This window comes from Dipodomys merriami, unplaced genomic scaffold (assembly GCF_024711535.1).
Source record: "Dipodomys merriami isolate MVZ:Mamm:240054 unplaced genomic scaffold, mDipMer1.0.p SCAF_78, whole genome shotgun sequence".
NCBI lineage: Eukaryota > Metazoa > Chordata > Mammalia > Rodentia > Heteromyidae > Dipodomys > Dipodomys merriami.
In genome coordinates, this window is record NW_027206379.1 from 2,432,248 (window position 1) to 2,459,938 (window position 27,691).

Genomic DNA, 27,691 nt, shown 5'->3' on the forward strand with positions numbered 1-27,691 from the left:
ATATGCATTTGCTTCTTTTCCAGCCTCATGTACTGGACAGACTGGGGGGAAAACCCCAAAATCGAGTGTGCCAACTTGGATGGGCGGGAGCGGCATGTCCTAGTGAACACCTCCCTCGGGTGGCCCAATGGCCTGGCCCTGGATCTGCAGGAGGGCAAGCTGTATTGGGGTGATGCCAAGACTGACAAAATTGAGGTAAGTTGTACACACGGGACAGAGGACAGGGGCATGGGACAGAGCGCAAGGGCCCAGGACAGAGGGCAGGGCCACGGACTAAGGGAGCAGGTGGGCTCGAGAAACCCCTTGGTGCAGCTGCATACCATGTGGCCAGGTGCTGTATTGCTGCCCTTAAACCCTGACTTCCCTGCAGAGCCACGTGTCTGGGCACCGTGGCTCATCACATGTATGTGAGTACTGATGAATGCCTGTGTTCTGATGCTTGGCCAAATGGAAGTCTTAAAATTTTAATGTAAATTTTTTATTTGCTGGTACTGGGATTTGAACTCAGGGTCTTGCTCTTGACAGGCAGGTGCTTTACTACTTGAGTCATATCCCCAACCCTTTTTGCTTTAGTTGTTTTTCTTTCTTTTTTTGGGGGGGGTCCGGTTGTGGTGCCTGAACACTGTCCCTCAGCTCTTCAGCTCAAGGCTAGCGCTCTACCACTTGAGCCACAGCACCACTTCTAGCTTTTTTCTTTTTGCTTATGTGGTGCTGAGGAATCGAACCCAGAGCCTCATGCATGCAAGGCAAGCGCTCTACCACTGAGCCACCTTCCCAGCCCAGCTTTAGTTGTTTTTCAAATAGGGTCTCTAATTTATGCCCAGCCAGGCTTGCCCTCTCAGGAGCCCAGGTGGGGGGGTGGGGGGATGGGGAGGTGGGCAGACAGGAGTGAGGCAACAACACAGACAGGCCATGGGATTTCACACTGCTTCTCAGCAAAAAGAGCCTTGGCACTGTGGGTGAAGGGAACTCATCAGGAGCGCTCAAGGTGAAGGCACCACCTTGAGGTGGCTTATTACCTTAATTGCAGGGCCAGGGCATGGCCATCTGGGTTTTATGAGGGAGCCTCTGTGATGGGGAAAGAGCCATTTCTTGCTCCTTCTCATGTCTGCCTGACACCTCTTCCCAAGTACATGGGGCCAAGCAACTGTGGGCTGATCCCTCAGAAACTTGAGCAAATTGAATCTTTCATGCTTTACATTGCTTTTGATAGCAATGTGAGCTACCTACTACAGAAAATGGGTACCAGAGAAGTGAGGTCATCATGGTGACTGGATCTAACCATGTGGCTTTTAGACCTTGGGAACTAGATTGGGAGAGTTTGGAGAAGCAGACTAGAGAAGAGAGAGCCCTTTGTGCCCTGCAAGCAGAGCTTATTGGGCACCTCAGAAGACAAGAGTGCTGGTGGAAATGCAGAGTAAATCTGTGCTCCTAAGGCTTCAAGAGGAAGTGAGGGCTCTGTTGGAAATTGGACCACCCAGATTTCAGAGGAAGGCCTGGGAGGTCAGGCCCTGGCCTGACCCTGGCATGTCAGAGTCCCTGAGAGGGCCATGTGTGGAGGCGTGAGAGGGAAGACCGAGCTGTAGTGCAGATCCCCAGAAGTCACAGATGCCAAAAACATGGAACTCTGCCACCAAGGAAAGCTGTAGGCAGCCAGTGGTGCTGGCCCAGTGAGAGGGTATGTGGCTGCAGATCATAGCCCTAGGGGAGGGGCTGTCCACACCGTGGGAGAGCCCATTGTGGCAGGACGTGCCCCCAGAGGTATAGAGCTATAGGACTTAAGGTTTGCTGGGCTCAGTTTCAGTTCTGTTTCTTTCTGATCCTTTCTTGCTATCCTCCTGTGGTCCTTTCTTTTAGAATGGAAATGTTTATTCTGTGTCTTGGAAGTATTCATTTACTTTTTGCTTTTACAGGGACTCACAGCTATGGGTTTTGCCTAGAGTCTCGGTAGAGACTCTGGATGTAGACTTTTGTACCATCTTGGAACTATGAGCCTCTTTGGAGGCCTGGGTCAGAATGCTAGGGCTGGGATATGAACTGTCTCACACATGCTCACGTGTTGAATACTTGGTCCTCATTTGGTAGGGCAAGTTAAGGAGATGCTGGGAAATTTAGCAAGCAGGCCTAGTTGGAGGAAGTATGTCACTGGGGGTGTAACTTTGAAAGTCACATGTGTTCACTTCCTCTTTCCCTACTTCCTGTCTGCCATGAGATGAACAGCCTCCTCTACATGCTCCCACCTGCTGCCATGATGTTCTATCCAAGGGCCGGGGGCCTATGGGCTGAATTCTCTGAAAGCAGGTGCCGAAGAGAGCTCTCCCCCTTTACATTGCTTTTCTGGAGTATGGGAACACAGACCCCAAAGCCCACCTCTGGAGGCCCAGGTTGTGGAAGGAGACAGAATTCTAGCACAGGGAGAGTGCATCTTCATGGGTGAAAGGAAGACTTCCAGATATATTATTATGAGAGGGTGGAGCCCAGGTCCTTCACATGTTAACTCAGTGCTCCACCACTGAGCTAAACCCAACCCTTACATTGCTGTGGCACTTCCTGTGACTTGGTGACATTTCCAAGAGGTTTTGTTGGAAGGCAGCCATGTGCTGGCCGTGCCAGTGGCCAAGAATCCTGAGCCACCAACTTAGGGAGGAAGGATTGAATCCAGCGTGGTTTGGCGGTGTGTGGCCTGGCTCTGGACAGAGCACAGCCCCCGGAATACAGCCCTGCATGCTGGAATTCGCTGCCCTGGGAAGAACGTCACCCGCAGCTGCATTGTTCCCTTGATGGCCTGGGAGAACACAGGTCTGGGAGAGCTGGCGAGCTGGTGAAGTGGGTGTATTTAGACAGTGTTAGGGCACAGGCAGATCAGATTGACCCCGAGGGGGTATCCACATGGGGTCTCCTGCCAGCCTTGCCTGTGACAGCAGTCCTTGGAAATCGGGTTGGAAGCCAGCCTGAGCAGGGACAGCGGGGAGTTAAGGGTGGCTCCCAGAGCGGGCCCAAGCCACCCCCACTGCCTCTCCGTGGGAAGCAGTCCTGAGCTTCCTCCCTGTTGCTGGGTGGGGCCCAACCAGGTCGGCCCGAGCGGGTTGGAGCTGTAGCTGGGGACCTCAGTGGTGAGGGCTGGGGTCCTGGCATTCTGCCCATCTCCTCTTTTGCTTTCCCCAGTTGCCTCGACTGTTTGCTTTCCCAGTCTACTGGGTTAGAAACTCCAGTGTTATGCTGTCTTTGCCTCTGGGCTGCCTCCTGAACCCCCTGTCAAGCCTAGAGCCCCTCAGGTACCCTCTGCCACAGTCAGCTTACCTGGGGACAGCCTCCTGTGTGTGTCCACCTCCCTGCCCCCTGGGCAGGCTCACAGCTGGCCTGGCTGTGAGCTCTGGACCTGCTGTGTTTATGTCAGCCGTATGCAACTACATTTACAAAAGTGACCAGGTCAGTGAACACCCTAGAGTAGGGGTGGGGAATGACCAAGGGCCATTTCAATATTTATAACATCAGGGCCTGGGAAGGTGACCCAGTGGTAGAGCGCTTGCCTCGTATGCATGGGGCCCTGGGTTCGATTCCTCCGCACCACATCAGCAGAAAAAGCCAGAAGTGTTGCTGTGACTCAAGTGGTAGAATGCTAGCCTTGAACTGAAGAGCTGAAGACTCAGAGTTCAGGCCCCATGACTGGGGGGATATAACAGGCAGATGGCAGCCACCAAAAAATAGATGAGAGTGGACCTTGGTGACTCAGGCTAGTCATCCTAGCTACACAGGAGGCTAAGATCTGAGGATTGTGGTTTGAAGCCAACTTAGGAAAATCTGTGAGACTCTTTTTTTTTTTTTTTTTTGGTCCAGTTGTGGGGCCTGAACTCTGGGCCTGGGCGCTGTCCCTCAGCTCTTCAGCTCAAGGCTAGTGCTCTACCACTTGAGCCACAGCGCCACTTCTGGCTTTTTTCTTTTCGCTTATATGGTGCTGAGGAATCGAACCCAGGGCCTCAGGCATGCAAGGCAAGCGCTCTACCACTGAGCCACCTTCCCAGCCCCGAGACTCTTATCTCTAGTTAACCAGCAAAAAAGCCAGAAGTGAAGGTGTGGCTCAAGTGGTAGAGAGTCAGTCTTTAGGATAAAAAGAAACTAAGAGACAGTACCCAGGCCTAGAGTTCAAGCTCCAATAACAGCACCATAAAAGGAAGGAAGGGAGGGAGTGAAGGAAGGATGGGAGGAGAAGAAAGGAAGGGAGGGAGGGGTATGAGAAACATACATGTTGTACATGTCAATCTGTCCTGTCATGTACTAAATTATTTCACAGGCCTTTATATGTCCTGTGGACCAGATATTGCCCATTCTTGTCCTATTGGTTGAGATGGGGTCTCATCAACTTTTTGCCTGGATTCGCTTGGACTCTCAATCCTTCTGGTCACTCCCTACCAGATAATTGGGATCAACAGCATGAACACTGTACCTAGCTCAGTTTGGGCGGAAAACCAGAATATTTCATGATCTATGGAAATGATGAAGAATTCAAAATTCAGGGTTTGCCAATGAGCTTTGTACTGTTCAATCTGTAGGTAGGTTGAGACTGAGCTGTCCGTTTTCTTGGGTGTGGGATCATTTTCTTCCTTTTGTTCACATGCTGCCCCTTTGGCCCTTCTCCTGCCCTAGTTGGCCTGCAGAGAGCGGGTGCAGGGTCCCCAGGCTGTGCCAGGTGGTGCCTGTCCTGGCTGTATTAGTCTCGCTGTACTTCTGGGGCCAGAATCCCAGGGAGAGCTCCTTCACCAGACTCTAACCCACACCACGCTCTACCTCCTGTCCCGTGTGGTTTCATGATGGACCAGCCACACAAAGGTGTTCTGCACAGACTTGCATTGCTGTGTGTGTGTGAAAGAGAGAGAAAGAGAGTGTACTAGGGTAGGCAGGTGTTTGTCTACTTGAGCCAAGCCCTCAGCCCTTTTGGCTTTCATTATTTTTCCAATAAGGTCTTATACATATGCTTGAGTCAGCCTAGAATGCAATCTTATGTATGCTTCCCATCTTCCTGGGATGACAGGAGCCATTGCACCCAACTTTTATAATTCAAGATGGAGTCTTTGAAACTTTTTTTTTTTTTTTTTGCCAAGTTGATCCCTGACTATGATCCTGTTGATTTCTGTGTCCCTTGTAGTTAGGATTACAGGTGTCAGCTGTGGTGCTCAGCAGCATTGTTTTGTTTTCTTGTGTGGGCAAAACACAAACAAGAACACTGGACCGTGTGGACTGAGGCTGCGCATCTCCGCTTCTACTGCTCACCTGAGCTGCTGGCCTGGGGAGAGAGCTCAGCCTAAGGCATCGGTGCAGCCTCAGGGGAGGCCACAGATTGCACCTGGTCTGCTCCAGCTGCCCCAGGGAGTGGCCTTAATGAGCCTCTCACTCTGATTTAATGACTGTAGATTGGAGCCAGGGTCCTTTGTTTAGTGCCATTGCCTGGGTGATCTCGCTACTGCCTAGTACAATCCTGTTATGATGGGGAAGCTGAGGCCTATGATACAGAATACCAACACATGGGCAGAACTGGGTGGGAGCCCTGATTGCCAGGTTGTTTGCTCTTCCCAGGGGACAGCAGTTTTGTTTCTTGCCATCCCGTGGTGTTTTCTGCTCAGACCACGACGGTTCTGCTTGTATTTTTGCCGCCTGCAAAACAGCATTTGTAGCTTTTCTGATAAGCTGGGAGTGAGGGCCTGCCTCGGAAGGCTTCCATTGCCCGGCACTGGGATGATGCTTCTTCCTGGCTGGGGGTTGTTCCAGTCCCACCTTGGCCCCGGCGTCTCTGTTTCAGCTGGAGAAGGCATTTGCTGTTTAGCTGTGACCTCTGGAGCTTTGTGGAGGTTGCTTCCAATCCACACTGACTCTTGCAGAGAAGGGTGGCGCATCCAGGTGGCTGGTGGCACACTGCACCGGGATGAAGGCAGCTCAGATCTGCAGGCCTGAGCTCTGCGGAATGCCTCTGGCCCTGAGTGAGCAAGTGATTAGCTCAGGGGGACGCAGAACAAACTTGCACAGAAACTGTGATTGCCCAACACTTCCAAGCATCTTGTGTTGGGTGTGATTCATGGCTCAAAGCCAGCCAGAGGGGCTGGGAAGGTGGCTCAATGGTAGAGTGCTTGCCTTGTATGCATGAGGTTCTGGGTTTGATTCCTCAGCACCACGTAAGCGGAAAAATCTGAAGTGGTGCTGTGGCTCAAGTGGTAGGGCACTGGCCTTGAGCTGAAGAGCTGAGGGACAGCGCCCAGGCCCAGAGTCAGGCCCCACGACCGACCGGAAAAAAAAAAAAAAAAAAAAAAAGCCAGCCAGGGCAGGAAAGTCCATGAGATTCTTATCTCCTAATTAACCAGCAAAAAGCTGGAAGTGGAGGTGTGGCTCAAGAGGCAGAATACCAACCTGGAGCAAAAAAGCTCAAGGACAGTGTCTAGATCCTGAGTTTAAGCACCAGTACCAACACACACACACACACACACACACACACGCACGCACGCACGCACGCACGCCCCATTTGTCCATCACTCCAGAAACAATTGCACTTAGCATGTCTCAGTACCTGGCAAGGTGTAGAAGAAGCGGAAGCTCCTGGGGTGGAATGTGCCTCTTGGGGGCAGGTTCAGGGTTGGTGCTCACTGGCACGGCCCCACCCATCCAGACCTGTGTCCCTGCCATCCCACAGGTGATCAATGTGGACGGCACGAAAAGGCAGACCCTGCTGGAGGACAAGCTCCCGCACATTTTCGGGTTCACGCTGCTGGGAGACTTCATCTACTGGACGGACTGGCAGCGGCGCAGCATTGAGCGGGTGCACAAGGTCAAGGCCAGCCGGGATGTCATCATCGACCAGCTGCCTGACCTCATGGGGCTCAAAGCAGTGAACGTGGCCAAGGTCTTTGGTGAGTTGGGGGACCCTGAGCCCTGGCTCTGCCAGCCTGACTGGCCCAGGAAGGAACAATAGGTCCAGCCTGGATGTGGGAATCCAGCGGAGGTGCCCCACTCTGGGGAAGTGCAGGACCTGAATGGGGACAGGATCCAGCAAGGGACAGGTGGCATCTTGCCTGGAGACATGCCCTCGATAGTGAGTCCAGACCAGGAACGTTGCTGATTGTTGTGGCTAAGTTTGCCAAGTGCCCCAGGCTTCAGGGCTGGGGTGTTCAAGGAGCCTGTTTGCTAATCACAGCAATTGCCTCACAGATACCAAAGAGAAGGAGGCAAGGCTACGCAGCCGAGCTTGGGACTTGCTGGGTCTGCCCACCCTAGGCCTCAGGAAACCTCTGCCTGCTGAACGTGTAGCTGGTGAGAGGGCCCAGCTTAGCTCTGCCACCAGGTGGGTGGCTGGAGCTGTGATGTGAGTGGATTTGAAACGAGAGGAAGTGCTGGAGCGTAGACCTGAGGGAGCAGGCAGGCAGGATGTGCCCGCCAGCGCCATGGTTGAGCAGAGACCTGGCGTGGGAACGGTGGCGGATCTCACAGGCAGCTCATGCTTTCTGTTGCCATTATAAAACACATAAAAACATACTGTGCCTAGTTACTTAGGAGGCTGAGATCTGAAGATCGCAGTTCAAAGCCAGCCCAGGCGGGAAAATCCGTGAGACTTTTATCTCCAGTAAACTATTCAACAAAAGACAGAAGTGGAACTGTGGCTCAAGTGGTAGAACACTAGCTCTGAGCAAAAAAAAAAAAAAGCTCAGGGATAGCTTCGAGGCTCTTGAGTTCAATTCCCAGGACCAGCGTACACATACACACACACAGATATGCAGCACACACACACACACACACGTACACATACACACACACAGATATGCAGCACACACACACACACACACACACACACACACACACACACACACACACACACACACACACACACACACACACACACACACACACACACACACACACACACACACACACACACACACACACACACACACACACACACACACACACACACACACACACACACCCCTAACAATGAAACAACAAAACCCAGCTTGTGTTGCGGGTAGCAGTGCATACCTGCAGTCTCAGCATTTGGGAGGCTTAGACTGGAAGATGGCACGTACAAGGCCAGCTTGGGCTACCGCCCCATACTTCCCCATACTCGCAAAATAGAATCAAGCAAAGACACTCAGTATCCATTGTGGAAGGTGAGAGCCGTCTGTGTTTGTTAAAGAAACCGAGAAGAAAAGGAAAAAAAAAGCCTATCACCATGGGGATACAATTTAAGGTTGGGAAATTGGGATTCTCTCTTATCTCATGATTTATTGATGGGTATGGGGAGAAAAAGATTTGGTTTTTAGCTTAAACACAGCACTAGGTTTAAAAATACTTTTATTGACACTTCAGGAGCTATGAGATATGCTTCTAAGATAATGGACTGGCCCAAAATAAAAGGACACATTATTTCTGTCTGTTTTAATAAAGAGGTGCATTTAGCACCTGTGTCTCACACTTGTAATCATAGCTACTCAGGAAGCTGAGATCCAGAAGATGACAGTTCAAAGCCAGCCTAGCCAGACAAGTCAGAATAACCAGCAATATGCCAGGTTAGAGGTGTGGCTCCAGCTGAGCAAGCATGAAACCCCAAATTCAAACCTGGGGGAGGAGGTGTATTGAAATTGACTGTTTTCTGGGCAAAACCTGAGATTTCTGAGGTGGCTGAAGGTGTCAGTAAATCAGGGAATATTCTAGAAGGGTCATGGGAACCAGTCCTATCAGCAGGCCAGGAGTTGAGGCTCCAGGAGAGGGAGTTAGGCCAGTCACTGGTTCTCGGATTCTTGCTGGGCTGGGTGGAGCTGGGCTGGGGCTGAGCAGTGCGGGTCAAGGTCTTGCCTAGCCTGCTGAGCCTATTCCTACAAAGCTTCCTGTGCCTTAGTGTCGCTACCGCCTCGGCCGGTAATGACGACGCGACACCGGACTCTTCTCTCCGCAGTTTATTCAGGACCTTTTAGTAATCTTCTGACCCCAACAACGGGGAGAATTCCCCACAGCCTTAAATACCCGCTGGGTAGCCAACCCTGATACGCCACGTGGGAACCGCCAATAGGTTCAGGTGCACAGAAGCAAGCCAGATTCTTCGCCTTAGCCATATCAGGAGTTGTTTACCACGAGAGCACTCGCCATCGGGAAGGCGGAGGGCGGAAGCCGGCGCCATCTTCCAGGTGCGGCCTCTCGCAGCTCTCTACACCTTAGTTTCTTCACCGAGAATAGGGATGAGAATAGTTGCTTCTGCTGAGGTGATGATGAAGTGAGCTAATGCAAACACCTGGGCCTGGTGCCTGGTGCCTGGCAGGACCTGATGTATGCTCACCGCCACGTGACTGGGCTGGGAGGACTTGGAGGCCATGGCCCGGGGCGCTGGGCAGAGGAGGGCGGAGGAGGTCCAGAGCCATGTGTCTGCCTCCAGGAACCAACCCGTGCGCAGAAGGGAATGGGGGATGCAGCCACCTGTGCTTTTTCACACCCCGGGCCACCAAGTGTGGCTGCCCAATCGGCCTGGAGCTGCTGAGTGACATGAAGACCTGCATCGTGCCGGAGGCCTTCCTGGTGTTCACCAGCAGAGCCACCATCCACAGGATCTCCCTGGAGACCAACAACAATGACGTGGCCATCCCCCTCACGGGCGTCAAGGAGGCCTCTGCGCTGGACTTTGATGTGTCCAACAACCACATCTACTGGACAGATGTCAGCCTGAAGGTATGGCCTGTGCATCCGTACCGCCTGCAGCTTTCCTGTGGGGACCTGGCCCACAAGTTCATACCTACAGTGCTGAACACTTCCTTAAGGAACTATCTTACTGCCGGGTACCAGTGGCATGCGCCTGTATTCTTAGCTACTCAAGAGGTTGAGATCTGGGGATCATGGTTCAAAGCTAGTCTAGCCTAACAAGTCTATGAGACTTATCCCAATTAACCACCAAAAAGCAGGAAGTGGAGGTGTGGCTCACATGGTAGAGCACCCGCCTTGAGCAAAAAAGCTCATGGACAGCACCCAGGCTCTGAGCTTAAGCCTCGGTGTACACACACACACACACACACACACACACACACACACACACACACACACACACACACACACACACACACACACACACACACACACACACACACACACACACACACACACACACACACACACACACACACACACACACACACACACACACACACACCTATTACATTGATCATTACACAATAGTAACAAAGCATTAGAATGCTTGTTTTATTTTGGCAGTGCTGGGGCATGAACTCAGGGCTTTCTATTTGCTAGGCAGGTGCTCTATCACTTGAGCCACACCTCCAGACGTGCATCTCTGTTTTGTTAAGTTTTGAAATTATCTTAAAACATTGTACAAAGTTATGTCAGCTCAACAAATCTGTTTGTAAGTTCAGTGTATTTTGGTCAGTGTTTCCCCCCTTCCATCGTTCTCTCCCATTTCTCCCAACCGCACCCATCCCCTCAAGTTATCTGGCTCCATTTTCACAGGTGTACATTGAGTAGGATGACTGTATTCTCCCACCTTTCCCCTCTCCATTTGTCTGACCATTCCCCCCATGTTTAACAGGTAAATGTGAATGATTGTGACATACAGGTCTAGCACACATCGCTGTGGGCTTTCACAAGGTGTTGTATGATGTGAAGACATAGAACTTGACAGTGACATGTAACTTCCCCACCTGCTGCTGCTTTCTTTTCTCACAGAAATCTTTTTCTTCATTCACAGTGCAAATCTAAACATTTGGGGAAAATGCAGGCAAAGTCCCTTTTCTCTCTCTCTCTCTTTTTTTTTTTTTTTTTGATTGGTCATGGGGCTTGAACTCTGAGCCTGGGCGCTGTCCCTGAGTTCTTCAACTCAAGGCAAGTGCTCTACCAATTGAGCTACAGTATCATTTCCAGTTTTCTGGTGGTTCTTTGGAGATAAGAGTCTCACAGACTTTCCTGCCCCTGCTGGCTTTGAATTGTGATCCTCATGTCTCAGCCTCCTGAGTAGCTAGGATTACAGGCATGAGCCACTGGCACCCAGCACATTATATTACTTTTTGTTTTTTGTTTTTTGGTTGGTCGTGGGACATGAACTCTGGGCCTGGGTGCTGTCCCTAAATTCTTCAGCCCAAGTCTATTGCTCTACCACTTAAGCCAAAAAGCAGGAAGTGGAGGTGTGCCTCACATGGTAGAGCACCAGCCTTGGACAAAAACATCTCAGGGACAGCACCCAGGCCCTGAGTTTTAGCCTCAGTGCTGGTATTCACACACAAAAAAGAACTACTCTATTGATCATTACACAATGATCAAGTGGAGCCACAGCTTTACTTCTGGTTTTCTGGTAATTAATTGTAGGTAAGAGTCTAATAGACTTTCCTGCCCAGGCTGGCTTTGAACCATGGTCCTCAGATCTCAGCCTCACAGATACTTCTGCTAGGTGCAGTAGGGTACTTTTTCCCAATTCCAAAGATATTCACAGTAGACCTCTTTTTTCTGTTAAAAAGTTCTTTGTTTTACACTGTGTGTGTGTGTGTGTGTGTGTGTGTGTGTGTGCACATGTGCACATGCGCAGGCATGCATGTATGTGCCAGTCTTGGGGCTTGAGCTCAGAGTCTGGTATGGTTCCTGAGGTTTTTTTGTTCAAGGCTAGTGGTGTACCACTTGAACCACAGATCCACGATGGAAATTTTCTTGCCTTTTATATTTTGGTTTGCATCTTGGGATAGTTTCAGGAGGAAGATTACTGGGTAAAAGTATATAAGTGAGGGTTTTCTTGTTGTTGTTTGTTTTGCTGGTCCTCGGGCTTGAACTCAAGGCCTGAGCTCTGTCTGAGTTTTTTGCTAAAGAAGCAAAAAGTGCTCTACCACTTGACCACTTGAGCCATAGCTCTACTTCTCACTTTTTTGGTGGTTTTATTGGAGATAAGAGTCTCAAGGAGCGGGGTGTTGGTGGCTCATGCCTGTAATCCTAGCTACTCAGGAGGCTGAGATCTGAGGATCTCAGTTCAAAGCCAACTGGGGCAGGAAAGTCTGTGAGACTCTTATTTCCAATAAACCACTCAGAAAACCAGAAGTGGTACTGTGGCTTAAAGTGGTAGAGCACTTGACTTGAGCTGAAGAGCTGAGGGGCAGTGCTCAGGCCCAGAGTTCAAGCCCCATGACTGACCAAAAAAAAAAAAAAAAAAGTCTCAAGGCATTTCCTGCCTGCATTGGCTTCAAACCACACACAGCTCTCAGATTCCAGCACCCTGCATATGTAGGATTAAAGGCATGAGCCACTAGGACCCAGCTATACAACTGTTTTTAAGACCTTTGATAACTGTGTATGTGTGTGCACATGTGTGTGAATATACATGTGTGTTTATTATCATATGTATATATCCAAGCTGCTTTATTTTTAGGTCAGTTGTGGGGCTTGAACTCTAGGCCAGGGTGCTGTCCCTCAGCTATTCAGTTCAAGGCCGAGTGCTCTACCACTTGAGCCACAGCACCACTTTCCTGCCCAGGCTAGCTTTGAACCATGATCCTCAGATCTCAGCCTCCTGAGTAGCTAGGGTGACCGGCATGAGCCACTGGTGCCCAGCCAAGCTGATTTTTTTTAAGAGTTTGTTATATTTATTATTTTATTTAATTATTTTTGTGCTGGTACTAGGGCTTGAACTCAGGGCTTGCACTCATACTTGGCTTTTTCACTCAAGGCTGGCACTCTACTACTTGTACCATAACCCCACTTCTGGCTTTTTACTGTTAATTGGAGATAAAGTCTCTGATTTATCTGTTTATGCTGACTTTGAACTGCAATCCTCAGATTTCAGCCTTCAGAGTAGCCAGGATTATAGGTATGAGCCACTATCATTGCTCAGTTTCAAATGTTTTGTTTTGCTTTTTGCTGGTTCTAGGGCTTGAACTCAGGGCATGGGCACTGTTCCTGAGCTTTTTTTTTGCTCAAGGCTTAGTGCTATACCACTTGAGCCACAACTCCACTTCCAGTTTTTTGTGGTTAATTGGAGATGAGTGTCACAGACTTTTCCTGCCAACGCTAGCTTCAAACTGTGATCCTCAGATATCAGCCTCCTGAGTAGCTAGGATTATAGGCGTGGACCACTGGCACCTAGCTTCAAATGTTTGTTTTAAGACTCTAGTATTGATGATCTGGCCCCAGATGTGGCCAGTAGTTGCTCTAGTTGGGCCAGCATTTGTCTCACAGTTAGATGTCTATAAATGTGATGCTGGTGCCTAACTCCTCCCTTTTCCTCCTCCCCTGTCCCAGACCATCAGCCGAGCCTTTATGAACGGCAGCTCCGTGGAGCATGTGATCGAGTTTGGACTGGACTACCCTGAAGGCATGGCCGTGGACTGGATGGGCAGGAACCTCTATTGGGCTGACACCGGGACCAACAGGATCGAGGTGGCCCGGCTGGATGGCCAATTTCGGCAAGTCCTGGTGTGGAGGGATTTGGACAACCCCAGGTCACTGGCCCTGGATCCCACCAAAGGGTAAGGGCCAGTTTGGTCATCATGTGTCCCTGTGCAGTGGTGCTGACTGGCCATCTTGGGAGTCTCCGCCTGGTATTTGGAGGTCAGGGTTTTGTTTGACCACCATTAACCTTTAAGGTGTCTGGCGTTGGCCAAGACCCTTGGGGATCATCTGGCTCTCTCCCCAAGGAGAAATGGTGGCTGGAGTGGAAGGATAGGGTGGAAGCTGTTGTGGTATGCTGAGCGAGACCTGACACCTCAGCTGTCTTGAAATCAGATCCACAGAACAGCCAGGCTGGGTTTCACTCTCTGATCTTACGGACACAGAAACTAAGTTCAGAGAAGTTGAATGACTCCCCCAAGGTGCTATGGTCAGTTAGAACAGCACTGGACTGACATTGGCATCTCATCAGGCCCAGTGCAGGGCCAAGCTGTTATCTCCCATCCCAGCCTGAAGGCTGATGTCCTTGGAAGTCAGGCTGCTTGGAAATGGCACCTTGTAGGCCCTGGAGCTGCAGCTTAAGAGCCACCTCAGAGGCAGCCTGGGTCCCTGCCCTGGACACCAGGGCCAGATAGGCCACAAGCAGAGCTCCTGGACCTGACGTCCCTTTCTGTTCAGGGACACACAGAGCCCACCCTGTAGTGCATACACAATGCATGTGTCACAGCCTGAATTCTTCTCACACATGGTCTCATGGGCGGGAGGCATGGTCTCAGATGAAAGGGTAAGAAGAAAGGTCTCAGGTTGGACACAAGGCCATATAAGCCTTCCAGGATCCTGGATGGATGGATGGGCAGGAGAAGAGGAAGGAGGAGGAGCTGGTAGGGCAGCACAGAGCCCCCTGCTGCACCTCCTTTGCCTTGGGCGCTGAGGAAAGGATCTTTTATCTCAGCTTGCCTTTGTGTCTTGGTTCATGCATCATCCTAGCTACTTAGTTACTTTGTCTCCACTAAACCATCCCATCTCAGCCATCTGTTTCACGATTGCTTCTCTGTGGGTCTGCTGTGTGGCTGCACCTGCATGTCTACCTGGCTGGCAGGTGAGGCAGGGCAGGAAGGAGGGTGAGATCGTTTGCGTCAGCCTTGGGGGGAGTTAGCCCCCCCTCCTGCAGTATCCGGGGGCCCTTCCTGCCTCTTGTTGCAGCATCACTTCCCGGGTTGAGGGCCGAGCTGAGGAGGTGATGATGGTGATATTGCCCATGCTACATTTTGTCTTGCTCTGGACAAGGACCCACAGAGCTGCCCCTCCCCTCCCCATGCCTTCCAGCTACATCTACTGGACTGAGTGGGGCGGCAAGCCAAGGATCGTGAGAGCCTTTATGGATGGAACCAACTGCATGACACTGGTGGACAAGGTGGGCCGGGCCAATGACCTCACCATTGACTACGCTGACCAGCGGCTCTACTGGACTGACCTGGACACCAATATGATCGAGTCATCCAACATGCTAGGTGAGGGGTGGGCACTACAGGTGGGCAACAGGGCAGTAGCTTTTCCTAAGCTTTTTACTGATGATTTTAAAGAGAAACAAACCAAAAACCCACTTCTAAAACTTTTCCACGAGATAGAAAAGGACTATGATCAAACTCATTCTATGAAGCCAGTATTACTCTGATACCAAAGCCAGAGAAAGACATAACAAAAAAGAAAGCTGGACTCTGGTGGCTCACATCTGAAATCCTAGCTACTCAGTAGGCCGAGATTTGAGGATTGCAGTTTGATGCCAGCCCAGGCAGAAAAGGCCCCGTGAGACTTTTATCTCTAGTTAACCACTCAAAAACTGGAAGTGACATTTGGCTCAAAAACTGGAAGTGACATTTGGCTCAAAGTGGTAGAGTGCTAGCCTTGAGCACAAAGATGCTGAGGGTCAGCGCACAGGCCCTGAGTTCAAGCCCCACAACCCTTCCCCCTCCCCCCCCCAAAAATCCTCAGTTGCTAACTGAGTTTAACAACACATTAAAAAGATCATATACTATGATCAACATAGTTTAATTCTAGGAATGCAAGGATGGTTCTACATGAAACTCCATAAATATAATAGGGCACATAGAATTAAAGATAAAAATCACGTCACCTCCTCATTAGGCACAGAAAGGGCCTTTGACATAATTCAATATCCCTTCATAATCAAAACCCAGAACCTTAGGATGGAAGGTATTTACCATACTTAAGGCATATATACAACTAATCTACAGTCAACACTGTATTCAATAGTGAGAAGCTAGAAACATTTCCTCTAAAACTAGAAAAGGTACAAAGATGTGCTGCTATGTCTACTATTATTCAATATAATAACATATTACTGTATTATTACGTATTACTAGTGTATATTATTCTTAGCCAGAGCAGTAAGTCAAGACAAAAGAGATAAGAGTGCTATAAATAGGGGAAGGAAGAAGTTGAATTATCCCTATTTGCAGTTGATAGGGTCCTTCCTATACTATACTATAAGACTATGGAGTCACTGTAAAACTCTTAGCTCTGCTGCTTTCAGCAAATGTACAAGATACAAAGTCAACATACAAGCTACCACACCTGACTTATTTTGTTCATTAATTTTTTTGCTGAGATTGGCCTTGCAATGTGATCCTCCTGGTCTCTGCCTTCTGAGTAGCTAGGATTTCAAGCATACACCACCATGCCCGCCCTGTATCTGTCCTCAGGGATCCTGTTGGACAGATGGGGCCAATCCCGCAGGTCAGGTGTCTTTGTGGGAACCCACGGCACTTGATGTAATAAACCACAACATACAGTCACCCTGTCACTGTATTCCAGCTACTGTAAAACACCACGTGGGTCATTGTTCCCAAGACTGGTCCCAACCCTGGGAAGGCCCAGACTGGCAGATCACAAGCTTGAGGCCAACTGGGGCTATACAATGAGACCCTGTCTCAAAACAAACAAAACAGAGCAACTTGTGGAGTTGTTACCTGCTGCCAAGTCCACATCCTTATGTTCAGAGTCCTGGAAGAAGTTTGTCTTAGCAGGCAGAAGTGCCTCCCGGAGCGAGCCGCCCCCTGGGGGTGGAGAGGTCACCCTGCCTTAAACCTGGAGGCCAGGGAACTCCGAGGGGGTAAGAGGCGCTGTGTCTCCGCAGGTCAGGAGCGGGTGGTGATTGCCGACGACCTCCCGCACCCCTTTGGCCTGACGCAATACAGCGGCTACATCTACTGGACCGACTGGAACCTCCACAGCATCGAGCGGGCGGACAAGACCAGCGGCCAGAACCGCACCCTCATCCAGGGCCACCTGGACTTCGTGATGGACATCCTGGTGTTCCACTCCTCCCGCCAGGACGGCCTCAACGACTGCACGCACAACAACGGCCAGTGCGGCCAGCTGTGCCTCGCTGTCCCCGGCGGCCACCGCTGCGCCTGCGCCTCGCACTACACCCTGGACCCCAGCAGTCGCAACTGCAGCCGTAAGTGTCTCCGTTCCCTCCCCCGCCTGCACTCAGCCCTGTACCTGGGTGGTTGGGCAAGTTGTGCGCTGCTCCAGCTTCTTGATGCTTCCAGGCGGCCCGGGCTACCTGAAGGACCTATGGCTTCATCAAGATACAGATCAGTGGACCAAGCCCAGGCAGGCAATGGTGGCTCACGCCTATGATCCCAGCTACTCAGGAGGCTGAGATATGAGGATCTTGGTTTGAAGCCAGCCTAGAGTAGAAAAGCCTGTGAGATTCTTATCTCCAATTAAATATCCAAAAAGTTGGAGGCAGAGCTGTGGCTCAAGTGATAGAGCACTGACCTTGAGCACAAAAGCTCAGGGACAGCACCCAGTTCCTGAGGCCAAGCCTCAGGCCAGCACAAAGAAAATGAAACAAAATTTAAAAGCAAAAAACAAAAAACATTATATCAACTGGGCGCAGGTGGCTTACGCTTGTAATCCTAGCTACTCAGGAGGCTGAGATCTGAGGATCGCAGTTCAAAGCCAGCCCGGGCAGGAAAGTCTGTGAAACTCTTATCTCCAATAAACCACCAGAAAACCAGTAGTAGTGTGGTAGCTCAAGTGGTAAGAGTGCTCGCCTTGAGCTGAAGAGCTGAGGGACAGTGCCTAGGCCCAGAGTTCAAGCCCCACAACTGACAAAACAACAACAACAACAAAAAACCTATCATATCAAGGGAACACTCTTCAGCTGGCCACTTCCACAGGCCTCCTAGTCCCCATTTCATAGGCAAAGAGCCTGGGGAACAGAGACATTTAGCGGCCTGTCCAATGTCACACAGCTGGGAAAATGGAGCAGGAATAGCTTTAAGTGGCTGCTCCTGACCACTTGCTGTGGGACTGCTGGGTGGGACTGTGTTCTGGTGGCCAAGGTAAGGAGAGTGGGGTGATGGTGGTGAGGAGTAATTTTCCCATTGGTCCGTGGGGTTGAGGGCTGATGTCACATCAGACTCTGCACCGCACGTGACGGCTGATACCGCTTGTCATCTGGACCTCGTCTGAGCTCCTCATCTCTGGCCACAGCAGGCCTGGTCTTACCCATCAAGTTTTATCACTGAGACCCGCTGTGATCTGACAAGGCAGGGGGCAGAGCTGAAGTGTGACGAGTCTGGTGGTCTCTTGCCTCCCTGAGATGCAGGAGGGGCCGGGACAGACCGGGGTGGAGACAGACATTGCACGGCTTCTGAACCAGGCAGCTGGCCTTGGTTCTCGGACCTCCACTAAGGAGACACCATGCAATGTTCTGGTCTCTCCAAATGCACATTCTTCTGGCCCACGTGCCCGTGAGCTGGGAGATGTGTGGGGATGCATAGCGTTTCTCAATCCCAGGATGCCTTGAAAACCGCAGAAGCTGGGCATCGGGGGCTGCAGTTGGCCCCTAGGCTCAGCTCGATTCCCTGCTCTGCAATGTCACCTCATCTGTTGCTCCCTGACTCCTCCAGCAGTGTGCCTCTCTGGTCTGTTTACCCGGGTTTCAGCCCTTCACCTGGACTCCCACAGGTGTATAGCAAATTCCAGAGCTATGGGGCATCTCATGCTTTCCAGGTGTGAGCTTTAGTGTTCACTACCATTACCTTCCATGTATCTTGGCTCTTCATTTGTGCTTGTACTGGGGCTTGAACTCAGGGCCTGGGCACTGTCCCTGAGCCTTTTGCTCAAGGCTAGTGCTCTACCACTTTGAGCTACAGCTCTACTTCCAGTTTTCTGGTGGTTAATTGGAGGTAGAGAAGAGTCTCACAAACTTTCCTGTCTGGACTGGCTTTGAACCTCAGTCCTCAGATCTCAGCCCTCCTGAGTAGCTAGGATTACAGGTATGAGCCACCATTATCCAGCAGTGTCCTAATTCTTGATGATCTTTTGTGCTGCTGGGGACAGAACCCAGGGCCTTATGCATGCTAGGCAAGTACTGTATCTTTGGGTCCCACTTCAGCTTGCTAACTTTAAAGTAAGTGTACATCTATTTCAAAACACACACATTTTGGAGCAACACTGACAGAAGACATGAAGAATAAAAATCCCATCATGCACCGGGAGGCAGCTCTGTGTCCCTCCAGGCCTTTCCATGGGCACGTGTGCCACGTGTGCACGCGCTTGCTTCCACTGGTGACGCTTGGCCCCTGATCTGTTTGTCCCACCCCAGCACCTTCCACCTTCCTGCTCTTCAGCCAGAAATGCGCCATCAGCCGGATGATCCCGGACGACCAGCACAGCCCGGACCTCGTCCTGCCCCTGCACGGGCTGAGGAACGTCAAGGCCATCGACTACGACCCACTGGACAAGTTCATCTACTGGGTAGATGGGCGCCAGAACATCAAGCGAGCCAAGGATGATGGGACCCAGGCAGGTGCACCTGTGGGAAGGGAAGCTTCTGGATGGAGCTCACCCTGGTGGTGGCTTCGAGATTGCTGCCCTCTTTACTGAGCTAGGGGGAGGAGGTGGCAGCTGAGCAGGGCATGGGGTAAACAATGATTCAGACTCCAATTATGTAAGTGCAGGTGTGGTCCCAGCTTGGGCAATGCTAGACTGATTCAGAGAGAAACTGGATTTCCCAGTTATTGAAGTCATTATGGGGGAAGCGTTCAATTCCAGGGGGCATTTTCTTTCCAAGCTGGTTTTGTGTTGCTCAGGGGTAGTGGGATTTTCTAGATTGTCCTTTATCTCATAGGAAATGTACGATTATTTTTATCTCACAGGGAATGTGTGATCACTTTTGCTACACTGTAGTTTGTAGTTTGTTTGTAGTTTGTAGTTTGTTTCATGTGTTTATTAACTCACCTCACTGTGAAAAATCACACACGATGCCAGATGCTGGTGGCTTACAACTGTAATCCTAGTTACTCAGGAGGCTGAGATCTGAAGATTGAGGTTCAAAGCCAATGTAGGCAAAAGAGTCCATGAAATTGTTATCTATAGTTAACCACCAAAAAGCCAGAAGTAGAAGTATAGCTCAAGTGGTAGAGCATTAGCCTTGAGTAGAAAAGCTCAAAGAGCCAGGCACCGGTGGCTCATGCCTATAATCCTAACTACTCTAGAGGCTGAGATCTGAGGATTGCGGTTCAAAGCAAGTCTGGGCAGGAAAAGTTGGTGAGACTCTTACCTCCAATTAACCATTAGAAAACCGGAAGTGGCGCTGTGGCTCAAGTGGTAGAGCCTTGAGCTGAAGAACTGAGGGACAGCGCCCAAGCCCAGAGTTCAAGCCCTATGACCAAAAAAAACCCAAACAACTCAAGGATAGCACCTAGGCCCTGAGTTCACGCCCCAGTACTGGCACCAAGCACACACACACACACACACACACACACACACACACACACACACACACACACACACACACACACACACACACACACACACACACACACACACACACACACACACACACACACACACACACACACACACACACACACACACACACACACACACACACACACACACACACACACACACACGAAAAATGACAGATTATGGGACAGAGGAGTATAGATCATAAGATGGAAAGCTCCACCAGTAATACCCCCAAAATAGGCCAGGATGTGCGAGCGGCTCCGCACTGCGCTGCCTGCTGTGCGTGGCGTGGAGACCCGGCGGCTGTGGAATGGGCACCAGCGTGGTGTTTGCCAGCCTGTGTGAGTGGGTTGGATGGTTCCCGGCACAGGCGTGGGTGGGTGCGGCTGGCGGCGTGTTCTGACAGGGCTCCCAGCCAAGGGATGACACGTAGGCAGACTGAGTTTGTCTTGCACTCACATTGTCCCCTAATGGGACACATTTGCACAACTAGCGGAGCTGAGTCGCTGCAGTGGTGTGTGATGGGTTTTAGGGAGGACATGCTCACACGTGCAGACTTGGCTTGTGGCACCCCCTTGCCAAGGTGCCTTCCACAAAAGTCCCAGAGTCCAGCAGCTCCTTTCTGGAAAGGGCTGCTGCCACGCACATCTGTCCTGCGTACGTCACCTGTGACCTGCCCTTCCGGCCCTGCATCGCAGCCTGCCCCTGACCCGCCCCTCCCACATCTGCCTGTGCACCCTTGGCCTATTTCCCCCAGGAGAGGGTCCTGAAAGGTGCGCCTCTGGTCTGCTTCCTACTCTCCTGCTTTCCTAGCACCTTAGAGGAGACACGCAACTTGGTTTAATGTGTTGCGTCACAGCATGAACGCTAAGCAGTGGAAAAGAAGAGGGCAGTGTGGTGAGGTGGCCCTCATCCTGACCTGTCTGGCTGACAGCCAGCTTCCCGTGTGAGCAGGGACTCGCTGGGAAAGCTGGTGGCCTCCAGTCGGCGACACCCAGTGGGGCTCTGGGGCCTGGAGTCCAGGCTGTGCTGGAGCACTGTCCTTGTGAAAACCCCATTGAGAGGACAGGGCCCGCATCCGGGACTTCAGGACCAGGGCCTCCGTCCTGGCCACAGCTCCTGCTGGTGCTCCCAGGGTCTCACCGGCTTTGACTTTGGCTTTGTTCTGTCTTACAGCCCTTTGTCTTGACCTCTCTGGGTCAAAGCCAGGGTCAGGGTCAAAGCCCCGACAGGCAGCCACACGACCTCAGCATCGATATCTACAGCCGGACGCTGTTCTGGACGTGTGAGGCCACCAACACCATCAACGTCCTGCGGCTGGACGGGGACGCGATGGGCGTGGTGCTGCGGGGGGACCGCGACAAGCCGAGGGCCATCGCTGTCAACGCCGAGCGAGGGTAGGGCCGCTGGACTGGGCGGGCACTGTGGAGGAGCGTGTCCATTCCTGTTCGTTTGTGCTGACCTGTGACTGCCGGTTGTCAGGAGCCTAGAGTGTCCCCCCCTCCCCCCAGCATTCCAGCCGTCAGCTCCCCGGAAGCCCAGCCTGGCCAGCCTGGCTGAGCAGAGGGGAGGCCCTAGGCGGGAAGGGAAGACCCTGAGAAGACAAGGTGGCAAAACTGTAAGGTGTGCACACCACAATCAGCTGGGGGGGGGGGGGAAGGGATGAGAGAGAGAGACAGAGACACAGAGAGAGAGAGAGTGTATGTGTGTGTGTGTTTGTGTGTTTGCTGGTTTGGGGACTAAAAGAATCCTGTGCTCTCTCTTGCCTTTTTATTGCTTGAGACTGGTGCTCTATCACTTGAGCTACATCTCCGCTTCCAGCTTTTTGGTGGTTAATTGGAGATAAGACTTGTATGGACTTTCCTGGCCAGTCTGGCTTTAAACCATGATCCTCAGATTTCAGCCTCCTGAGTAGCAGCACCCGGTTCAGACTTCTCTTGTTTTGACCTTTAGTTATAGTTGCTAAGATCCAAAGCAGTGAGCTACCAAAGCGGCTCCCTTTGTCCTGAGGTTCTGGAGGGCCGTGACCTTGGTGGGGGGGGAGGCCCTCTCCCTCTCAGCACGTGGCTGTTCTGTCTGCTTCTGGTGTCAGCCCTGGGAGAGCCCAGAGCTGCCCGGATGCAGCAGGGTGCGGACACTGCCGTGTCCCCGCAGTCTCCCAGCGCCTGTCCTTCCCTCACTGCTGGCCACCCCCTGCGCCCCCCAGGTACCTGTACTTCACCAACATGCAGGACCGGGCAGCCAAGATCGAGCGTGCCGCCCTGGATGGCACCGAGCGCGAGGTCCTCTTCACCACAGGCCTCATCCGCCCCGTGGCCCTTGTGGTAGACAACTCGCTGGGCAAGCTCTTTTGGGTGGACGCCGACCTAAAGCGTATTGAGAGCTGCGACCTGTCAGGTATGGCCCACTCTCTCGGCCTCCCCAGTGACCCCTGGGCAGCCCTGCAGGTGTGACTGCCCTGTGGGTACCTGGCTCTCCTTGTTGCCACTCAGGGCAACAGCTGCTCCCTCGTCCAGGTCCTGCTGGCAGCGTGCTGGGGGCCTTGTGTTAGGCATGACCTGGGCTCTGTGGTGGTCAGTGTGCTGGGGGTCTTGCATGTGTCCCATATGAGCCTGGTCCTGGGTGATCAGACTCCGGGTCCCACACAAGCCCTGGGATGTAGAGAAACAAGCCAGTGCTCAGAGATGCTGGGGTCCTACAGCTTTTCTTCTTAAGGGTGGGGGTAGCTGGGCACTGGTGGCTCATGCCTGTAGTCCCGGCTACTCTGGAGGCTGGTATATGAGGATTGTAATTCGAAGCCAGCCTGGACAGGAAAGTCTTGTGAGGGTCTTACCTCCAGTTAATGCCAAAAAGCCAGAAGTAGAGCTGTGGCTCAAGTGGTCGAGTAGCCTTGAGCAGAAAAGCTCAGGGACAGCACCCAGATCCTAAGTTCAATCCTTAGGACTGATTTTAAAGAAAAGAAGGGTTGGAGTGGAAAAGGGGGCATCTTGTTGGTTAGGGGTCAGTGACCAGGAACTGTATGACTGACTCAGAAGCCAGTGTTGGCGGGCGCAGTCAGGCTCCAGCGGATCTGTGCCCGTGCCCCCTGCAGCGTGGAAGCCCCCTAGGCTCCCTTGTAGCTTTCTTTAAGCCTTTGACCCCTGGCCCCGCTATTGAGGCTAGCCGTCACTCAGAGCCCCTTGTCCTGCTTGTAGGGGCCAACCGCCTGACCCTGGAGGACTCCAACATCGTGCAGCCTGTGGGCCTGACTGTGCTTGGCCGGCACCTCTACTGGGTCGACCGGCAGCAGCAGATGATCGAGCGCGTGGAGAAGACCACCGGGGACAAGCGGACTCGGGTGCAAGGCCGCGTCGCCCACCTCACTGGCATCCACGCTGTGGAGGAAGTCAGCCTGGAGGAGTTCTGTACGCCAGGGGTGGACAGCGATGTGGGGAGGGCCTGGAGCCAGCCCCGGGCCGTGCAAGACCCGTGTGTCCCGCGAGGTGACAGTGTCACCAGCCAGGGCTCGGCCCCGAAGGCTTGCAGGTGTCCCAGGTCTCGGCAGTCATTTTTATATGCTGCCCAACAAAAGACCAAGTGTAGTACTTCAAAAAGACACCAGTCATTGGTGTCTCATGCTGCCTGCAATCCTAGCTACTCAGGAGGCTGAGATCTAAGGTCCCTAGTTCAAAGCCAACCCAGGCAGAAAGGTCTGTAAGACTCTTACTTTCCAATTAACCAGCAAAATATTAGAAGTATAGCTGTGGCTCAAGTGGTAGAGCATCAAGATTGAGCAAGAAAGTCATTGGCCCTACTCTGTTGTGAGGCACACAGGCTGTATAGATTGATACGTTGCAGGCACAACAGGAGTTGGTGCCAATTGGGCAGTTTATGTTGAGTATAACAATGCCCCCAGGTCCTGTTTGTGTTCATTTCTGTAATAGTAGGAATAAATTCTGTTGGCCTGTCAATAGATTGAGTAGTGCTGGGCTCCAGTGGCTCACGCCTGTAATCCTAGCTACTTAGGAGACTGAGATTTGAGGATTGCAGTTCAAAGCCAGCCTGGGCAGGAAAAGTCTGTGAGACTCTTATCTCCAATAAACCACTCAGAAAACGGGAAGTGGCGCTGTGGCTCAAGTGGTAGGGCGCTAGCCTTGAGCTGAAGAGCTGAGAGACAGTGCCCAGGCCCAGAGTTCAAGCCTCACTACTGACCAGAAAAAAAAGAGAGATTAAGTAGTGAATTCCTCCGGGACCAGGCCCCCACAGAACCCCATCATTCTGAGAAGCAGCGCCTGATCCCTAACCCTGTGTTGTTTTGTCCCTGCAGCTGCTCACCCCTGTGCCCGGGACAATGGCGGCTGCTCCCACATCTGCATTGCCAAGGGGGATGGGACACCCCGGTGCTCATGCCCCGTCCATCTCGTGCTTTTGCAGAACCTGCTGACTTGTGGTGGTAGGTGTGACTCTTTCTGGGAACTCTGGGCAAAGACCTAGTCCTCTACCTCCCAGCCCATTGTCCTGAATCCTTTCCAGCATCCAGTCTCCAAAGCAATTCATCTCTTACTCTCCATTGCTTCTGCTGTGTAAATGTATCTGTGCTATGAGTTTTCCTCTATGAACTGCCTTCCCTGCATCCCACCAATCTGGATAAGTTGTATTTTTATTTGAAGGTAGTTCAAATGCTTTTGAGGTTCTCCGGAGATAGTTTCCTTATGTTATTTAGAATTGTTCTGTTTAATATGGCCCAGCTGGCTCTGTCACTGATTTCCAGGTTAGTTCCGTGTGGGCTGAAAGTTTACTTTGTTTAGTTTTTATTTGTTCTAAGTTTATTCAGGTGTGCTTCATGGCTGAGCATGTAGTCTTGTCTTGGTGAATATTCCATGTATCCTTGAGAAGAATGTGGATCTTGCTGTTGTTAGGTGGCATTTTCTAAAATCATTAGTTAGATCTACTTGATTGATAATCTGGTCAGTCCTCTGTGTTCTTCCTGGTTATCTGTTCCAGTTGTCTGTTACTGACAAGGGTGCCTAATCTTCAACTCTAGTGGTAGATTTGGTCCTTTTTTTCTTCTTCTTGTAGTTCTTTTGTTTTTCCTCTTCCTACCTCTACACTCTTCTTCCTATGGGGCACCTGGTGATGATGGTGGTAGGTAATTGAAACAGGGTCAGAGCTCCACGCTAGTGGCTCACAGCTGGAATCCGACCTACTCAGGAGGCTGAGATTTGAGGCTTGCAGTTTGAAGCCAACCTGAGTGGGAAAATCCGTGATACTCTTTATCTTCAGTTATGACACCCCCCCAAACAAACAAACAAACAAAAAAGCCAGAGGTGGAGCTGTGGCTCAAGAAGTGGTAGAGTGCTGACCTTAAATACTGAAGCTCAGGGATAGCACCCAGGTCTTTAGTGCAAGCCCCAGGATGGGGCTTAAAGAAAAACAAAACCACACACACACACCCCAAAAAAAAACAAAAACCAGGGTCAGAGGACCTGGATTCAGGCTCTGACTTCCCAGCTGGTCACTTGCCCTCTCCGAGTCTTTACTTCTTCCTCTGTGAAATTGAGAGCATGCATCTGAGAGTTGTTGTAGGAGCAGCAGAGCCTTCCCTGTGGCTCCTGGTGCCTGCCACACAGGAGTGCCGGGTGAGTGATGTCATGGAGGATGGCCGCCGTGACCAGCTTGTCGCCATGAACCGGCCCACAGGGCTTCTTGGCTCTTGGGTCCCCCCCCCCCCCCGGGTAGCAGCTCCATGCTGCGCTCCTTTTGCCTTTAGTCTGTGAGTTTTGGGGCTCTGGCTTTATGCCCTCGCCCTACAACAACCACACACCCCAGCCCTGCTTGTGAGTGACACCTGTGCTTGGCCTTTACCTGGAGAGACGCCACAGCCCCAGGGGCTCAGCCAATAGACACTCACGGCTCCGTGTCCTCCTCAGGGCTCCGTATCCTCCTCACGGCTCCGTGTCCTCCTCAGGGCTCCGTGTCCTCCTCAGGGCTCCGTGTCCTCCTCAGGGCTCCGTGTCCTCCTCACGGCTCCGTGTCCTCCTCAGGGCTCCGTGTCCTCCTCAGGGCTCCGTGTCCTCCTCATGGCCTGTCCCTCTAGAGCTTTCTCCATTGAGGTTTCCTCAGTGCCCAGTGACTCCATCGGTGAGCAGAGGGAAACTTTGTGACTGCCCCCTCCTGAGTTTCCAGGCTGGTCATCAAGTTCTACCTGGGGTTCATGCAGATTTGGGGCTCAGTCTGTTCATGTCCCACAGGTACTCAGGTGGCCTAGTGAGGAACAGGGACCATGGACAGCCCCTCACTGCCCAGCCCTGGGCCCCTCCACACACCACTCCGTGACCTTCTGTCCATCTCCCTCGGACCCCCGAGACCCCGTCCCACTGCCTGACGTGTGTGTGCTTGTACATACGTAAAGTCTTCTGCGGCCACGTCCTTGACAGGTCCCTGTGAAGTCCATGGTGTCGGTGTTAGGGCCACACAACCAACACTCCTGTGTGAGCCCTGCCCTGGGTGTCCCCAGCTGGTCCCCACAGTCCGAGTCACTCCCCAGGCCGGACCCTGTGGCATGGAGTGGCCCCGAGCGTCTTTCTTTTTTTTGTGTGTGTGTTAGTAGTAGGGCTTGAACTCTGGGCCTGGACGCTGTCCCTCAACTCTTCAGCTCAAGGCTAGCGCTCTACCACTTGAGCCACAGCGCCACTTCTGGTTTTCTGGTGGTTCATTGGAGATCAGAGTCTCATGGACTTTCCTGCCCAGGCTGGCTTTGAATTGCAATCCCCAGATCTCAGCCTCTCGAGTAGCTAGGATTATAGGTGTGAGCCATCAGCGCCCGCTTTTTTTTTTTTTTTTTGTGGTTGGAGGGCCTGAACTCTGGGCCAGGGCACTGTCCCTCAGCCACAGGGCCACTTCCAGCTTTTTCTGCCTATGTGATGCTGAGGGCCTCATGCATGTGAGGCAAGCATTCTACCACTGAGCCATCTTTCCAGCCCCCTCTATTTTTTTCTTAAAGAATATAAAAACTTCCTTTTTAATCAAGTCTTGAAACATGGAACAGATTTCTTGAATACACTGTAAAATTTCCAATACATGGAGAGATAAATCCACGAGTCACCATACATACAGTACCCAGTAGGGAAAAATAAAGTAGCAGCTTTACACGATCCTTGATACAGACACAGTCGCTTCCTCCCTCTGCCAAGTAGAACACACCTGACTTCTGAGACCCCCTCAGCTGAGCCTGCAGCAGCTGATCATGCTAAGAGAAGAAAGGCGTTAGGAAGGACAGCTATGTGAAACCCCAAGTTGGAAGTGGTCCTCCAGCTTCATTTCCTCAGCTTGTTGGGTAGTGAGCTGTGAGGTTCTGGTTCACGGATCATATCATGGCTCTGTTGAACACCAAGATTCCTCCATGCAGATTCAGATGTCAGATGCATTTTAGGGACAAGTGTGGGTATGTCCTTGGGTAACATAACATGCCTTTCATTAGTGGTCCAGTTCTCCAAAACTCTGCCTCTTTACCAGGATTCTC

General features: G+C 51.7%; 1 protein-coding gene across 1 annotated transcript in view; it reads left to right on the top strand.

Annotated features, from left to right (window-relative positions):
- Lrp5 (LDL receptor related protein 5) overlaps positions 1–27,691 on the top strand; it is a 93,935-nt gene that overhangs the window by 56,030 nt on the left and 10,214 nt on the right. Inside the window, 11 exon segments of the mRNA XM_070009740.1 lie at positions 24–195; positions 6,677–6,893; positions 9,407–9,696; positions 13,252–13,478; positions 14,725–14,909; positions 16,556–16,879; positions 19,043–19,242; positions 21,367–21,587; positions 22,397–22,587; positions 23,385–23,594; positions 24,497–24,622. Of these exon segments, the coding sequence (XP_069865841.1) occupies positions 24–195; positions 6,677–6,893; positions 9,407–9,696; positions 13,252–13,478; positions 14,725–14,909; positions 16,556–16,879; positions 19,043–19,242; positions 21,367–21,587; positions 22,397–22,587; positions 23,385–23,594; positions 24,497–24,622 (2,363 nt within the window).